Source organism: Sturnus vulgaris, chromosome 16 (assembly GCF_052056855.1).
Source record: "Sturnus vulgaris isolate bStuVul1 chromosome 16, bStuVul1.hap1, whole genome shotgun sequence".
Taxonomy (NCBI): domain Eukaryota; kingdom Metazoa; phylum Chordata; class Aves; order Passeriformes; family Sturnidae; genus Sturnus; species Sturnus vulgaris.
Window position 1 is genome coordinate 3,401,841 of NC_142258.1, and position 16,781 is coordinate 3,418,621.

General features: G+C 47.9%; 1 protein-coding gene across 4 annotated transcripts in view; it reads left to right on the plus strand.

Annotated features, from left to right (window-relative positions):
• TNRC18 (trinucleotide repeat containing 18) overlaps positions 1-16,781 on the plus strand; it is a 54,843-nt gene that overhangs the window by 23,703 nt on the left and 14,359 nt on the right. The window contains exons 7-15 of one of the 4 annotated variants that reach the window (XM_014870601.2): positions 127-311; positions 1,044-1,467; positions 1,938-2,885; positions 3,534-3,709; positions 4,390-4,526; positions 5,005-5,133; positions 6,912-7,086; positions 8,104-8,464; positions 10,797-11,093. In XM_014870601.2, coding sequence (XP_014726087.2) covers positions 127-311; positions 1,044-1,467; positions 1,938-2,885; positions 3,534-3,709; positions 4,390-4,526; positions 5,005-5,133; positions 6,912-7,086; positions 8,104-8,464; positions 10,797-11,093 — 2,832 coding nt within the window. The remainder of the gene's footprint in view (positions 1-126; positions 312-1,043; positions 1,468-1,937; positions 2,886-3,533; positions 3,710-4,389; positions 4,527-5,004; positions 5,134-6,911; positions 7,087-8,103; positions 8,465-10,796; positions 11,094-16,781) is intronic. The other 3 variants (XM_014870610.2, XM_088174297.1, XM_088174299.1) reach the window with 3 other exon arrangements.

A 16,781-nucleotide genomic window follows, 5' to 3' on the forward strand; every position in this document is an offset into this window, starting at 1 on the left:
CACAGCCCAATGTTTGGCATCCCTTACACTCTGGGACTGTAGAGACCATTGCCCTGAGTGATCCTGAATCCTTTACCCATCTCTTACCCTGCTGCCTCCTTGACTGCACCTCTGCTCATTCCACAGCAGAGCTGATGGACCGGGCACCCCCTCTGTGGCCTGCTATGTACCCCCCAACCAGGAGCTCCCTCCAGCATGCTCACCAGCTCCAGCTGCTCTCCCATCAGCAGCTGCTGAGGCAACATGAGCTGTACATCCTGCAGCAGCAAGCAGCCCACGCCATGGAGCTGCAGAGGAGTGCCCAGCTCGTGGTATGTTTTCAAGAACTTCTTGCTTGGCTGTGAAATGAGCCTGAAGTTGCAGTGTCTGGGGAGAAAATGCAGCTGTGTGGCAAGTGTGTCTCAAGGGTATGGATGCATTGAGTGATCCTGCCCTGGTCTCTGGGATATGAAGCATTTGGTGTATCCTGCAGTTAGAGTGGGTTTTGGAGGGGTTTGGTGCAGAGCTGTTGAGCAATGCTGTCAGAAGAGCTCCCCAGCAGCAGCAGTGCGACCTAGATTCCTTCCCATGGGATGTCTCTGTATAGTTGAGTGGTTTCATCCCTGGTCACCTCCAAACAAAACTCCTGAGCAGCTCAGAGAAACAGCTGCAGGACTTGCAGCAGTCACACTGGCTCCTGGAGAGAGTTCCCGTTCATGAAAAGGTTTTGGAAGTCACGAGCTTTCATTTGGGTGTTTTACACCCATTCGTTTTTATAGTGATCTTCTGGTTTTCAGCCTTCATTTTATATGTGGGCTTGTTAGGCTGAAGGCTTGTAAATAGAAATAGTTTGCTTTGGATGCAAATGAAAGCTGAGACATCCTTCTCATGATTCCTGGAGCTGGGAATTGGTAGTGAAGCTCTTGTAGATCAGTGCAGATTGGTCTTCAAATGGTCTTGCACTGGGGGATGTTTTTTATTCCACTGCATCTTTGATCAGACCATGTTCTGGTCAGTGCCACTTTCCAGATGCTGTGCTGAGTTTTGCTCTGTTCTTGTCACAGGAGAGGTTGAAGGCAAACGAGCAGCGTGTGGATATGGAAGAGAAGGTGACAAAACGGAGCCTGGACAGTGCCAAATCAGGCCTTTCCTCCTCTGCCCCGGGACTGGTGCACCGAAAACCACCTGTGCTGTCTCCCAGCGCCTCCACATCCTACAGCAAGGCTGTGAGTCCACCTCCCCTCTCTCCCAGGGCCTCACCCGTGTCTGTGCTCAAAGCTGAGGTGATCCAAAAGATGGAGGAGCCACCTTCGCAGCCAGCCTACTCCTACCCTGCCACCCCCAGCTCCCATCCTTCCAGCCCGCCCCCTGCCTCTCCACCCCCTGCCCCTGCCATCCCTCCAAAGGAAGAGGCGCCCGAGACTGTGGAGAAGAAAGACCTGGAGCTGGAAAAAGAGGCTGCTGGTCCCTATCAGGCCTTGTTCCCAGGTAAGAGAGCCCTGCTTTGGCAGAGTCCCGTTGTGTTTGTGCCTGCCTCCCTTTTTCTCCTTGGCTCTTTCCTGCTTCTGTCCCTTCCCCTCGGGAAAGCCACATAGCTCCTCTAAAAGGCAGGGGAGAGGGAAGGAGCAGGGCTGGTGTGATGGACTGGGATTGATGCCTGGGTGGCTGGGGCTGTAGGCTCTCTTCTTCCTTTGGACCAAGCCTGGGTTGGTTTTTCCAGAGCTGGAATCCCAGTGGGAGAGGATGCAGGAGGCAGATCTCTCTCCAGTTGCATGAAAGTGCTGGAAAAGTGCAGAAGGGACCTCTGGGATGCTCTTGTGTCAGGAGAGACCCAAAGCAGCTATTGCTTGAGACCAGAGATGATGGAAGCAAAGGGAACCAGCTCTATACCTTAGTGAGAGAGAAGGTGCTTTGGAGACCCAGCCGTTACACAGTCTGTCCCTTCTGATATTTTGCAGAGATCCCCCCTGGATACCCGTTCCAGTCCTTGCCTCCCTCCTTTGGAAGACACTATCCCTACCTCCTGCAGCCCCCTGCAGCATCTGATGCGGATGGGCTGGCTCCTGACGTCCCGCTGCCTGCTGAGGGCTCTGAGCACATGGACCTTTCCTCAGAGGTCAAGCCCATCCACCTGTCTCCGTCCAAAATCCTAGAGCCCATCCAAACAGCAGCAGAAGAGGAATCCTTGGAAGAGAGGGTGAAATCAGAGGTGCAGATGGAGGAAAGCCAAGAAAGCATCTGTGAGCAGGACATGGGGACTCTGAACATCAGCACCTCTGCAGCCGTCCCAGTGCAGAATGTGGACAATTGCAATCTCCTGTTGCACCAAGGCGAAACCCTGGGTGCTATGGAGCAGGACCAGGAAGACCTCCAGAGCTGCCCACCTCCTTACCAGGTTGTGGCCTGTCCTGCAGAAGCAGAGGCTGAGGCAGAGAGCGGGAGTGGAGCAGAAAGCTGCTCCATGCACATGGACTATGATGGTTTGCTCGTGCATGCAGAGAGCGAGCCACCGGAGATGGACTTGACGCCGCAGCGGGAGGAGGCCTCTGTAGCCATGGAGCTGCAGAGTGCTGATGTGCCCCGGGCGAGGGAGTTCCCCAGCCTGCCTCCTGAGGAGGGGGAGCAGGGGCCAGAGATCCCTTCCTACACAGAAGAGGCAATCTCTTGCCAAATCCCAGATCTGGACATCAAGCCGGGTGACCCACTGGCTGGGATGAATGCTTTGGTGGCTGCTACAGAAATGCCTCAGGCTTGTTCCTTGTTGACTACCACCACTGTCACTCCACCCCAGATGAAGGTGGAGGTGTTAACTGACCAGACCCTGGAGCACTCCTTCCTGCAAGGGATCACTTTGCTGAGTGAAATTGCAGAGATGGAGCTGGAGAAACGGAAGCAAGAAATGCAAAGTAAGTTGTGAGTGGGGAGTCTGGTCAACTTCAGACCATGCAGAGTCTCCCAGCTTATGGTCCCTGTGCTCTCCATGTGGGCAGAGGAGCAGAGTCACAGGTGGGATCTCTTGCAGCCTCAGCCAGGAAGCAAGGAGAGCACTGCTCTGAGTTGCAGGAGTGGCTGGTACTTAAGATGGGGTTGGACCAGGGTTTTTGTTGCAACAGGCTGAGCTACGTGTGGCTTTTGTACTGCTCTCCCTTCCAAAGGCCCTCGCCATGTCTAGACAGTTTGTGGTATGCGTAGCGGAAACGGAGCCCCAGTTGCTGAGAGCTGCCAGGGTAACACCCTTCTGGCAGGCACTGAGTCCACAGTCTGTTGGGGTTTGGCACCAGAGGCCCCAGTAGCTCCAGATGACGCTTTCCAAGAGCTTGGCAGGTCCTGAAAAGAATCTCACCTTCCAGTAACTTCCTGAGGTGAGAAGTGATGGGAACTGCCAGTTACACCATGGCTGAGTACAACAGGAGATCTCAAGAGGGGGCCAAGGGTGGCTGGGGGGCTCCTTGAGCAGCCATAGTCAGGAAAGGGCCATCAGCCCCTCCTTGTGCCTGCTGGAGAAGCAGTCTTGGAATGTGATCTTCTGTAGCTTTTTTTTCTGTCCTTCCCAGCAGGTCCAGAGAGTTTCCCTGTCCGGCCAACGCTGGAGAGTTTGCTGGCTGCCAGCACCCACATGCTCATGGAAGTACTTTCCACCCCCTTTATGGAAAGTCTGAAAACCATCCGGCTGCCTCGAGAGCTGAATCCCAACAAAAAGTACAGCTGGATGCAGAAGAAAGATGAACCAGTAAGTAGCTCTTAGTGTGGCTGAGCCTGGAAAGCCCCAGTGCACCCACTCACAGAACTCACTGTCCCAGCCCCAGTTTGGGGGCTCATGCTGGCTCGTGCTGCCCCTCTGCATTCAGCAGAACAAGCTAGTTGTTCCCTCATGTCACATTCCTGGCTGCACAGGAGTCAGTGGGCTGCAGTTTAGGTTCTTCCCTTGTTAGTCAGGGTTCAGCAGGACCCTCGTCAGCCCTTGAAGTGGTGTTTTAATGTGAAGCCAGAAGAACCTGTGTGTTACTGGTTTGGCCAGAGGATAAATAAAAATAGTAGCCAGGAGGGTTTTTCCTTGTTTATTTTTAATTTGCTGACTCTTCCCTGTGGAAAAGACTGATAAATTATTTTGTACAGAGCAAGTAAGTATTCCAAGATACTGTGATCTCTCTTTTTAAACAAGGTAAAAGAGCATTTTATCCTGCAGGTTCTCTTCCAGAGTTGCAGTCCCTCAGAGCTGATGCCATCCTATGCATAAGAACATCTTTGCTTTGATGGTTTTCTTGGGTACCACTCTGGTGGGCAAGGAGTCTCTGCTCCCCTCTCAGCACGAAGGGCATTTCTGCCAGGCTGCACACCTTGGCCATTGCCAGGGCACCCAGTGAGCACCCCCTGGCCATGTCCTGAGCCTCTCTTGCCTCCCCACCCCAGATGTACTCCATCAAGTCGGCCATCGAGAACATGGATGCGATGGAGCTGGACTACAGGATGAGGCTGGCGGAGCTGCAGCGGCGCTACAAGGAGAAGCAGCGGGAGCTGGTGAAGCTGCAGCGCCGCAGGGACTCCGAGTAAGTCACAGGCTGCTCACCCAGGTCTTGGTTTTTTCCAGCTGGGCACTTTTCACTGCCTCTCGGCCCGGGAGAGAAAACTGCCCTCCATCCCTCCCTGCCTCCTCTCCACTCCTCTCCTCCTGGTACATCCCGCCAGAGCTTTGCACAGCACACTCCTAGGCTATGTGACACAACAACCTGGTAACTGGTGACTGCAGCTGGGAGACTGTGGTAGAGACAACCTTGGCTTCAGCAGCTCAGTTTAGCAGTTTGGTGGCAGGCGAAGGTTCTGGGTTGGCTCCCGTTCTTGCTTGCTTTCTTTTAATTATTTTCCCTTTTTCTTCTTTTTGGATTTATTTCATTTTTTCCCTGTTGTTTTGCTTTTGGTTGCAAAATTTGCTTTTGCTTTTTTTTTCCTTTGTTGGTTTTTTCTTTTCTTTTTTTTTTTTTTTTTTTGTTGCCTTGGTTAACAGTGAAGCGTGTGGTTTTTTTAAAGGGAAAAGCATGACGAGAAAAGTAGAAGCTTGGCGAGAAGAGGCCCTGGAAGGCCCAGGAAGAGGAAACTTGGATCAAGCGCTCTGTCACCCATTAAGGAGAGAGGGAAGAGTGACAGCAAGAGTGGAAAGTAAGGCTGGAATTTGGGGAAGACGGGAACACGGCAGGGTCTCTGTGCCAGGGTCTGACTTGGGGAGAGCATCTCGGATGCAGTGGGGGCTGGCTGTGTTGGCAGCCCAGCCGCTGTCCTCATGGTGGGAATGCAGTGCCAGTGTCCTCCCTCCCTGCAGGCAGAGCACGTGCCTGGTGTTGGGTGCAGGTAGGACAGGTGGAGTTGTGTGAGGTGGTATGGCTGGCAGGGAGCTGTAGGTGAGGTTTTGGAGTTGGGGAGTGTGTCCTCGTGTGCTTTCAGAAGAGCAGATGGTGCAGTCAGGTGCTGCAGAACCAGTTACAGGGATGCTGGTGTCAAAACCAGGAAGGACAGGGCTGTTCCAGGTTATCTACTTTGTAGGACCTTTCTGCTGTATTTCTTCTGTCTTCCTCTCTGTTCCCTGAATCAGTGGGAGTTGGTTTTGCCTGACATCTCTCTTTCAAGCGTCTAGATTGTTCTCCACTCTGCTCCTTTCTCTTTTGCAAGTCCAGCTGCTATTGTTTGAATCTCACCACTGCTGGCCATCTACCCTACCATAGATGGCCTCTCCAATGGGAAGGCATTTCCAAGCCACCCTGTGTGCTCCATATTTTTGCAAATGTCCTTTTCAAGACTGCAAATCAAAGTCAGGTGCCCAGCTCCCACTGACCAACGCTTCTTAAAATCTGTCCTCTTGGTGGCTCTGTGTTTTGCTCTTTGTGTTTGGGTGGCTGCACAGGCTGGAGGCATCCAGAGGAGTTGTGCATGTGTGGGTGCGTGAGGGTGTTGCGTGTGCATGTCCCTGGATCACAGGAATGCTGGAGCAGGCTGCTCTGGGAGATGGAGGTGCATCCTCAGCCAGCATCCAGGGCCTCAGGTGTTGGTTTAGCTGTCTGTGCAGGTCAGCAGAAAGGATAGAGAGAGGGGAAATGCCTGGAAGCTGAGGAGGCTGTCCAGTGTCAATGGTTTGTGGTGGTGGTCTGACCAGGAGGCTTGGTGTGAAGGAGGCAGCATATGAGAGCTTGAAATGGAAGCTTGGTAGGAATCTTGAGGTGCTGACTGCTCATCCATCAGTTAGTTGGAGATGGCTGGGGAGCCGGGAAAGATGTGCTGAAAGTCTCACCTACTTCATTTTTTATTTTCTTTTCTTATTTATTTACCTTCTCCTTTCCCCCCAAATCCCAAAGCAAGTCCAATGACTTAGATCACAAATGCCTTTCACAAGGGGCCCGACTTGGAGTCTGGAGCAAGCCAATCCTTGCAGTGCCTTTGTCCCTCCCTGTCACCCATTGTGGCACTTCTTTGCCACGTCCTGTTCATATCAAAGCAACCAGAGCAAGTGTCTGGGCAGTGAGGCACCTCCCTGGGCCTCAGGAGTCTCTCTGCACCTACAGAGTCCATGGAAGTACAAGTGGCAAAAGACCTTAAGGGCCACCTCAGCTGTCAGTCCTTCCTGTTGCTGCTCTGTCCCAAATCAGGCACTTTTTGGTGGCTGTTACCAAGACACCAAGCACTTCCTTTTGGAGAACACCTTGCAGGTCTCTGATTTCAGGCACCCTCAACTGTCCTGGTGGCCAAGAATGTGCACAAAGGGCTCCTTGGCTCTCCAGTTTGGTGGAAACCCTTGTCCAAACTGCTCTCACTTCACGGTAGCCTTGGCTCCCACTGAGGATCCCCACTGTCTTAGGAGGCATCTAACCTCACTTTTGAGCTTGGTGGGGATCACAGGGAGGAAAGCACCCCCCCCCACCCTGACCCATCCTGTGCTTGGCTTGCAGACTGAGCAAGTCCTTGTTGCTCTCTGAAGACTCTGAGACTGGTGAGGGCATGAAGAAGAGGCACAAAGGGGCCCTCCCAGAGGAGGACGAGGATGTGGAGAGCAGCAGTGGCAAGATGAAAGGGAAGAACTCAAGCTGGGAAGAGCACGATGCAGCTCCCAGCTTCTCAAATGAGGTCAGTGCCCTCGTGGGGAGCATGGAGCCACGGGCCAAAAGCCCATCTCTTTCCTGCTTTGCCGGTGTTGGCTTGGACTCCTGATCTTTCAGTGTCTGCTTTCAGTTCACATGGGTTTAGATGCTCCTCAAGAGAGGATTGTGTGCAGTGGAGGGGCTAATGTTGGCTTACAGAGGTTGAACCTCTTTGGAGCCAGCCAGAGCTTTCAGTGCTGCACTGGCTCTGAATCCAGAGCAAGGCTTGTCTCACCCCTTTGCCTACAGTGAGTGCACAGGGGAATGGACCTCCCAAAGCAAGGGAGGAATGGGAGCACAACCTTGCTGTGTCAAATGCAGGGTTTTCTTCTGCTCCTGTTGAGGCAATGAGATATTTACTGGAGCTTAAAGCTGCTGATGAAATCCCAAATGCATGCAGGCAAAGTAGTGAGTTAGAGCTGCTGTTATCTAGCTGTAGCACATGTAAAATATATTTGCTGTTTTCAAGAAGCAAGAAAATGCTGAAAGGGATGTAACAGCTCTGGCTGTAGTGCAGTGGTGCTGATGCTCATGCTGAGAGGTATTTGGGTTTTTTTGGTATCTCAGCCTCTGGAGCTGGTTGATTATGTGAAAATCCATATTTATTTGGCTGGGTCTTGGGTAAAGAGGATTTTTAATCCTTGTGATTTAGAGAAAAGCTTGTAAAACCAACCCAAACATACCCTAAAAAACAGGTAGTGTGGATAAAAAAGGACTCCAAAGTATGTTGTTCTATGAACATATTTCTTTTGGAAGAATATTCATTCTAAGTTAATCTTGCAATTTTCTAGTGCTCAGTAAGAGTAAAACTGTACTGTTTGCTTATGTCTTCCTCTTCTTCCTCCCTAGAACTGTGGTGGGTTATGACAACTGGGGCTAAGACTATTACCTTGAGGTTTTATTAACTACATGCATGGGACAATCTGGAGGACTTGTAAAATCCCTCAGGTCTGCCATGGTATCTGCTCTGTGTTCACCTTGTCTCTTCCTTTCACCTCGGCAGTTAAAGCTCAAAAAGAAGAAGGTGCCATCGGATCAGGAGCAGCTGGCCAGCAAGCTTGACAAGGCCCTGTCTCTCACCAAGCAAGACAAGCTCAAATCCCCCTTCAAGTTTGCTGACAGCTCTGGGGGAAAGCTCAAAACCAGTGGAGGTGGCAGCAGGTACCTCCAAGCCCATGAGGCTCTGCCAAGTAAGGAGGAGAAGAGCCTGGCCAAGAACATGGGCCTGTCACTGAAAACCACCAAGGAAGGTAAAAACAAAGTGACTGCCAAAATGAAGAAGATGGAGGTGGGGTTAAAAGTCAAAAATCAGCTCAAGGTTTCCCATTCACCAGCCATATCTGAAGTTAGCAGCTACTCCTATAGTAAGTAACCTCTTTTTTATCTCTTCTGTCTGTAGGAGGGGTTGTGGTGGGAGTCTCTGGCCTATTGAAAGGGGTCTTGCAAATGGGTCTGGTTTTGCTCATGAATTAAAGGTGACCTCCCAGTGTATGCTGATGCATCTTTGGGGTCAGCATGGGCTGTCTGCCCATCTTGCTGTCCAAGGGGAAGCCACGATCACTGTGTTTCTTCCTGACCTGTGTTGTAATGATCATCAGTGGGGAAAAACACTTAAAGAGGTTGACCCATGTTCTTGCTTTTGGTGGGAGTAGACACTCCCCTTCTACCTGTCAGATGAGCAGGTGGAGCCTCTTCTCTAGGAGGTGGTTGACTTTTGAAGTCCTTGTTGAGTTCAGTGGGCTTGACTTTAGGATTATGCCTTGGAATCTGTTGGAAAGGAAAAGCCTGCCAGTGACACTGATGTTCCTGAGCATCCTCTTGCCCATTAGTGCCATGGCTTGCTTCCTGGCTGGCTGTGCTGAGCCTTCCCATCTGTCTCATCAGCGTTTGTCCCCACCCCACGTCAGTGTGGTTATTGTTACTTCTGAACCCAGAGTGTGCCCGAGGTGAAGGTTCCAGCAACTGACCACTGTTACAGAAGGAAAAATCTGAATTGCTGACAGTGTTGGGAAAACAGTAGAACCAAACATAGGAGAGTCTTTAACAGTTCAGGCAGGCATTGGGGCAGAGTTTATGGTCTGAGACCGTTGTGTAATGGTCTCAGCTCACTTGCACACACATCTTTCCCTTTGCTTGCAGCTATTTAAAGCCGTGTTAAAACCTTTATGGGGTGTTTGTGTGCATAACAAATACATCTCTTGGTGCAACACTAGTTCGGAAATTTCACTAATGGGGAAGATGAGCTAGTGACTCTCCAATGGAACAAATGTTTGGCATGAAATTAGCTATTTATATGGCAAAATAGGAGTCATTGTGTCCACTGGACTTGAACACAGCCTTTGGCTTATTGTGCTGTACACACTACCCAGCAGTTTCTGTTCTTGAGTGTGCTTTTTACTCCCAAGGACAGACATGTGTCTCCTAAACTGTGGGCTCTGGAGCTAATGGGAAGAGGAAGGATGGACTGTTGCTGGAGCTAAATGGCAGAGGGAGCTTTTACAGTGCCCTCACTCTCAGCACTGTGGTTTCATGAACAAAAACTCCCTCCCAGACGTAAGAGAACTATCTGACCACTGTCCAATGAGTCTTCTGGTGTAGGAATGTTCTCCTTTGTCACTCAGCTCTCAGCAGCTCTCAGCTCAGCTTTGGTTTTTCAGCTGTGTGCAGGTTCAAGGGAAGGGTCTCAGCCTGTCATTTGGTCACTCAGGCATGCTGAATTTGGGGAGGCAGGTCGAGCATATGGCAGCACCTCCCATGATTGGTGGGCTGCTCATGTGGAGAAGGAGAAGTGGGACTGGTGCCAAATCCTTCTGGCTCCTGACCTCAGGATTTTCTGCCTGGAGTCCTGAAAACTTTGGGCATAGATCCAAATGGGGAACTGACCATCTTACTCCCACAAATTTTAAGAAAAGTCAGGCGTCCAAAATAATTTGTGTATTTGGGCTTTGATCCTCCTGAACTTGCCATTCCTCTTTTCTTTTCTCCACAACCCAGTACAGTGGAGTTGGGAAGTGATGCCACAATGTCTGTAATGTTGTGGAGATGAGGACATGTCCACAAATGGGGAGGTGACAATTTACACCCACTCCTATTGCATCCAGGGGTACCATATGCTTCTTGTCCCTCTCATCAGAGGGGATGGCTGAATAACTTCCCACCGCCCACAAGGCTTAGCAGCTCTGTAAAGCCATGATGGCTTTGGTCCCTGCCCCTTTGTACACTGTGAAGCATCTGGGGCTGTGTGTTTGGAGTCAGACATTTGGAGTTAGACATCCTGCCTTCTTGGCAACTCCAACCACACGTGTTGAAAACCCTCTGTGACAGCTGGTTCGTGTAGGAAAGGAAATTCAGGTCAAGAGTGTTGAGTGTCACCATGGCCAAGACAAATCCAGGTTGATGGTCCAGTTGTTGACAGTGCTGTGCCTTCAGTGGACATTTTCATAGTGGAAATGTTCGCTTCATGTTTCTGCTGCCAAGCTAAGAACACTCCTTGGATCTTAAGGGTAGACAAGGAGGTGGAGGATGTCCGTTTGCGATGGAAAGAAGGAAACGTGAATTTCTGTGTTTGTTGAACGCACGGCTTACGATGGAACAGGGGTGGACAGTGGTATCACCAACATCCCCAAAACCCCCCAAAAAACCCCCAAACCGTTACATTCAGCGATGTAACGCTCTTCCCACCCGCTTTGACCACAGATACGGACTCGGAGGAGGATGAGGAGGGATCCCTGAGGGACGAGTGGCCAGCGCAGCCCCCGTCCTCCGCCAAGCCGCGCCCGCCTGGCCTGTACAGCTCCATGGGCAGGAAGGGCGGCCGGGCGGGCGGCGGCCCCAGGGCAGCCCCGCGCAGCGCCGTGGTGGCCGGGCGGCCGCTGAGGCCCAAGGCGGCGGCAGCGGCGGCGGCGGGGCGGAAGCAGCCATTCTGCCTGCTGCTGAGGGAAGCCGAGGCGGGATCTTCCTTCAGCGACTCCTCGGAGGACTCGTTCGATCAAGGTTATTAATTTATAGCAAACGCACCCCCAAAGGCGGCCCGTGCCGCGGCCGTGTGGGAGCGGGGCGGGGGCGAGGGCCTGGCGGGCCGGGGTCAGCCATTTTGATGGTCGGAGCCAGGGCGGCCATCTTTGTCCTTGGCAGCGTAGCCTGCTTTATCACCCCAGCCGTTATTTTTTTATCCTTTTTGTATCTGTATCGTTGTGATATTTTTACTGGCTGGCTCTTTTAGAGCTTTTATATCAACTAAGTTTTAGTGTCCACCTGTCCCCTGCTTTCCTGTTCCCTTCCTCCCTTCAGTTTTAACCTCACTTCCTTCCTTGCTGCCACCACCACCATTATATTATTATTACTTTTATTATTATTATTTTAATTATTATTATTTTGGTTTGGCATGAGCCTTGTCCAAGTTTGAAAGGAGCTTTTTTAATTACTTTCTTTTTTTCCTCCTTTTCCCTCTTTTATTCCTCCTTTTTTCTTTTTTCCCCTCTTGTTTCTTACCCTCCTTATTTTTTTCCTTCTTTTTCCCCATTTTCTTTTATTCCCTCCTCTTTTTTTTTTCCCCCTCCCCTTTTTTTTTTTTTTTTTTTTAATTACCGGGGTACTGTTGTGTGGCCGTGTGACTTGATGTTTGTACTGCAATTTGGTTTACCAAGCTTTATTAAACATACCGAGTTCATTTTTAACTAAACCTGTGTACCTTGTCTCTCTTGCTGTGTCTCTTATCAGGCGATTAGGTTGCCGCTTCACTCCATCCTGCTCTGCATCCCCCTCCTGCTCCCACTCCCCATCAGTAGAACTGGAATTAACCTAGTCTGGGGTACTCTCTATTATTCAAATATCCCTGCTGCCTTTATCCAGATAAAACCTAGGCTTCCCCCTTTCCCCCAACCCCTTTAAGTTAATTTTTTTTTTTTTGTTCACCCATTTTTGGTTTGGTTTTATCTGTTTGTTTCCTGATAGACTCTCTCCAGGCACGCACATTAAACATGGAGGCACTGACTCCTTGTTGCTGCTGCAAGAGGGTGCAGGGTGTATTTAACAGCCAGAAATATTTCTTTTTAATTTTTTAAAATGTAAATACCAAGTTTTTGTGCCTTTTTGGGTGGTAGGTTTTTTTTCAGATGCCCAGACGTAACCCGCGGTGCTCAAGGATGTGGCAATTACTGCATTAAATTTGACTCTGCAGTTTCCCTCCCTCACCCTCACCCCAATTTTTTTCTTGCAGCTCTTTTTTTGTCAGCCTGTCATTAGTACTTCAGTGGGAAAAGAGATTACTTGAGACTTTTCCTCCAGAGACACAAGGGGTTTCTGTTTTAGAGCGCACTCATTAAATAATAATCATGGGGAAAGGTCATTTTAATGAGCCCTCAGCTCCCAAAAGAAAGTAGCTTGGCTGGGCTGAATGCAAAGCAAGAGCATCCCCAGTTGTTATCTAAGTTACACGGCAGAGCTGGATGTAGCCCAGCAAAAACCTTTTAGTGTTTTACACTGCTCAGGGCTGTTAATTGAAAAACAGGGCTGCATAGTTTGGCTTTTGTTTTTTTGGATTCTTTTTCCTTTTATTTTTCTCTTCTGAGTTTTTTAATGTTAATTTCCTCCGTGCACCTGTTTGGTTTTTCTTCCCTCCAAACCCAACCTCCTCCAAAGAAAGATAATTAAAGCTTAAAAAAAAAGAAAAGAAAAAGAAAATTATCAAACACAGCAGAAAGATACAGAATGTTGATTTGGTTTGATGTGGCTCTGGGCTGGACCTACCAATGCATTTCAGAGAAAACCCAAAAAAGAAATACATGTGTCAAAAAGAAAAAAAAAATTGTTCTTTAGAGAACCCAAAAAGTTGTGGGGATAGTGAATTTTATGTAAGGCTGAGATTGCCTCATTTCCATGAAGAGTCTGCGTTAACTTCCATTCTTCCCTTCCTTGTTCCTTCCTGCATCTTTTCTTTGTTTTGCTGCTGTTGGAAATTTTGAGGATATCAATCCCTTTTAGGTGCCAAGTTCTTGAGGGGGGTTTTGGGTTTGCTTTTTGGTTTTGCTCCAGGTAAGCAGAGAGGTAACTTGTCCCTTTGTCTATTTTTCAAGTAACCTGTCTGCTTTATTAGGAAAAATAAACTAAAAATCCCAGTTTTATGGGATAAAATCTGGGGAGGGCAGGGGGTACGGGAGGAGGTTGGGGAATCTGGAACAAATGGGGAAATGCATTGTAAATCTCACTAGGGTGTCATTTAATGGTGGGGAAACCAAACATGCAAAACCTCCCTAGGGTGGGAGGTGGGCAGGGAGAGGGAGGTGGGAAGGGATAATTGGTTTCAATTTGTTTTTTTTTCCTGAAAATGAAATTTTTCTTGGTTTTTTTTTTTTTGTTTTTTTTTTGTTGTTGTTTTTTTTTTGTTTGTTTGTTTGTTTTGTCAGAAGAATTTCTTGAAGGGATATTTGGGTAATAGGGTTTCTAATGGCTTTCCCTGAATACTAAACCGATTAATAACCTCAGCTTTTCTAGAAGTGCTCGCTTTCTCCTTGCAGCTGCTTGACCAACCCTTTCACCCCTGCCCCTATCCATGATGCTTTGAATGTCTGTGTCGGTCTCTTGCATTTGCTCTCACGCTGCACTAAAGAAGCAAAGTGGTTGGCTGGTTGTAGGGCAGACACTTCTCAGCGAGGGTCACTAGCCATGAACCTGAACCTTGACCATTGTTATGTAGGTAGGCAAAATAACTTTTCTTTATGTCATCTGTCAGCCTCAGACGTTTCGATGTTGCCTCCATGAATAATGACACGTAGCTCTTTGCATTCTCTTGGTTATTTTAATTTTTGAAAATGATTGCTGTCCGCTTTCAACTTTCCTCTGTCCATGAAGAGTCTCACATGGAAGGTTTACACGTGTGTGTATGTGTTTGAGGACTCCAGAAATGCTTTGCTGTTTGCAGAACTATTTTTGGAGAACACCTTAGCCCAGCCAGGGCAAGGATTTGGATTTGCAGATGAGTCCAGGATGAAAACCTCAAAGGTTTCTGGACCACGGTGCAGAAATGTCCCCGTGTCAGGGATATTGCCTGGCCCTGGCCCTGCAGCATCTGTGTCAAAGGTGGGATTACCTGCAGAAGACCTGTGTTCTGCCATCTGGTTTGACATAGGTGAGGGGGAGACACGCTGCTTTCTTACTGACCAAACATCACGTTGCCATTCTGATAAGCTGGTGGTTTTTAATCCAGTGACCTTGGAGAGGAAACTGCTAATGTGAGCTAAAGCCCACCAGGATAGGTAATTCCTTGAGCTTTCTGAAACCTAAGACCCATAAGTCCTCCTCATCCATACTCTGTTTTCCTTAATTTAGTACCTTCTTCTCTGTTCTTGTTTTCCTGACTTGGAGGATGATTTTAGCCCAATTTAAAAAAAAAAGCAGTAAGGGGTAACCAGTTCCCTACATATTCCCATGTGATAGTTGTAATATTTTTTAATTTTTCATAAGCACTTCTGGAGTCAACAGCACAGTACATGAAGGTGAAAAATCTTCCAATGATGAGAACTGGATTATTTGGAAAAAAAAAAGGTACAGTCTTAAATTGGACACTCAAAAATAAGCAACCTCCAGAATTTGGACAGATCGCAGAAATCAGATGTTAATGACCCAGTAGCTGTCTAAAGTCTGCCTGTACTTAGCCTGCTTTGTATGCTGTAGACCTGCTTGGTGTTATGAGAAAATCATGCTGTTTATTTTTACAATGTGAAATGACTGTTTTAAGTGTGTGTTTTTACTCCCTCCCTTCCCCAGCCTTTCCTCTTCACACCCCACTCAACCCGTCTTGTTACATACATCAGTCTCTAAAAACCAAATTGCTTAACCAATTTCTGTTCATCCTTAACAAACCTTCATTTACTGCTCTCCTACTGTAAAATACCACAGCAGCTTAGCTGTTAAAACCAGTGAGAAAACTTAGTATTCTTAAGTGGGTTTGGGTTTTAATTCAGTGCAGGTAAAAATTAAAATAATCTTTGGCTCCAGTTTATCTGGCATCAGTAGCATTTAAATATGAATGTATTGTTTGTTTTGGCTGTGGAGTTGTATGTACACGTGTGATTGCATGTGTGGGTATATACACACATATACATGCTCTTAAAAATGTCAGTTAGAAAAGATTTTTTAAAAAAAATGAAATTTTTATTTCAATTAGAAAAGATATTTTATTTTTAAAAAGATATTTTGAGCATTTTTTCCCTTACCCTCTCTCAGCATTAACAGAATTACGATTGAAGGAAAAAAAGATTTTTTTAAAAATATTTTTTTCCCCGTTGCTAGCTAAAAATCACCTTTTCAGGACAAAAAAATATTGAGGCTTCAATTGTGTAAAGGCATCTGTGCATAGTTAATTTTAAACCCACACCTAGTTTGGGTACAGTGGGAGTAAAACTCCTGTTTCCCATTAAATACAGGCACCAGTCTCTCCAGGGAGCTGTACAGATGGACAGAGAGCACCAGCAGCTTACTTGCCACCATGGCCAGAAGTTTGGGGACTTACTTTAGAAGCATGTGGGCTTGGAGCAGAGCCCCAAATGTCTTCTTTCTGCTTCATTTGTTACTTTTTGTCCCTTGGAAAATCAGAAAGAAGAGGAGCAGGGATTGTGTTGTGCGTGTGGAGTGGGGTTAGCAACATCCATCCTCGCCATGAGAGGTGGAGGAGGATAGATCTGTGCTGTGAATGTGTTAAAATGGGGTTATTTTCAGGCTGGAAATTGTATCTCCTGCAGATAAAAATATAAGTGTTGTGGTAAAAATGCTGACAAGGGACTGTCTTCAGTTGTCTTTCTGTAGTGTGACGCCGTGTATGAGCAGGAGGTTGCAATAAACACCAGGCACCTGGCTGTATTGTGTTATTTTCTGTAGCCTGAGGAGCAGCCACTGCCATCCTGGCTTTTAAATCTGTTTTACCTGGATGCCTCTGAAGGGCTGGTGCTGCTGGGCACTCGATCTGGCTGAGCCAATGGGGCTGGATTGCTCATGGAATTATTTTCCTGCAAACTTTCTCCCTTTTTTCCCTCCCCATTTTCCTCCCCAGCTGCTCACTCAGCCACTCTGCTCAGCCAGCTCTCAGGTCTGGCATGAGGGACTGTACAGGTTGATTTTTTCATTTTTTTCCCCCCTGTTTTTGCTGAAAATTGCTGAATTTCAGAGCTAGATGGGATGAATGGAGAAGGTCTCACTGCCCCACAGGGTGTCACTGAACTCAGACATGGTTTTGCTGCTTTTCAGGTGGTTTTCATGTCTCAGAATAAAGTTCATCTGGATTTGTTTTCTTTTTGGCAAAATGTGGTATAAAAACAGCAGTTGTGCCCCATTTTCTGGTAGGGGAAGGAATCTGATCCCAATTTGCTGTGGATTTTTTTTATTTTTTTGCATGTGGTTTTTAGGCGAGGAGTGAACAGGGCTGTGGATTTTTTGTATTGACTACAGGACTGTAGGTTTAGTAGCATTTTTATATCATAAGGTACCAGTCTGGGCAATTGAAATGGGGAAGGAATTTTTATGCAGTTAAAAATTAGTATTCTGTGACTATCAGATGTATGCTACAGAGATAAACCATCCATGTTAAAAAAAAAGCCAAAAAAAGCTGCCAGTTATCTCAGTTGATAAAATACAAGGATGAGAACATTGTTTTCTTATATTCCTGTTCTTTCTAATATCATGGAAAAA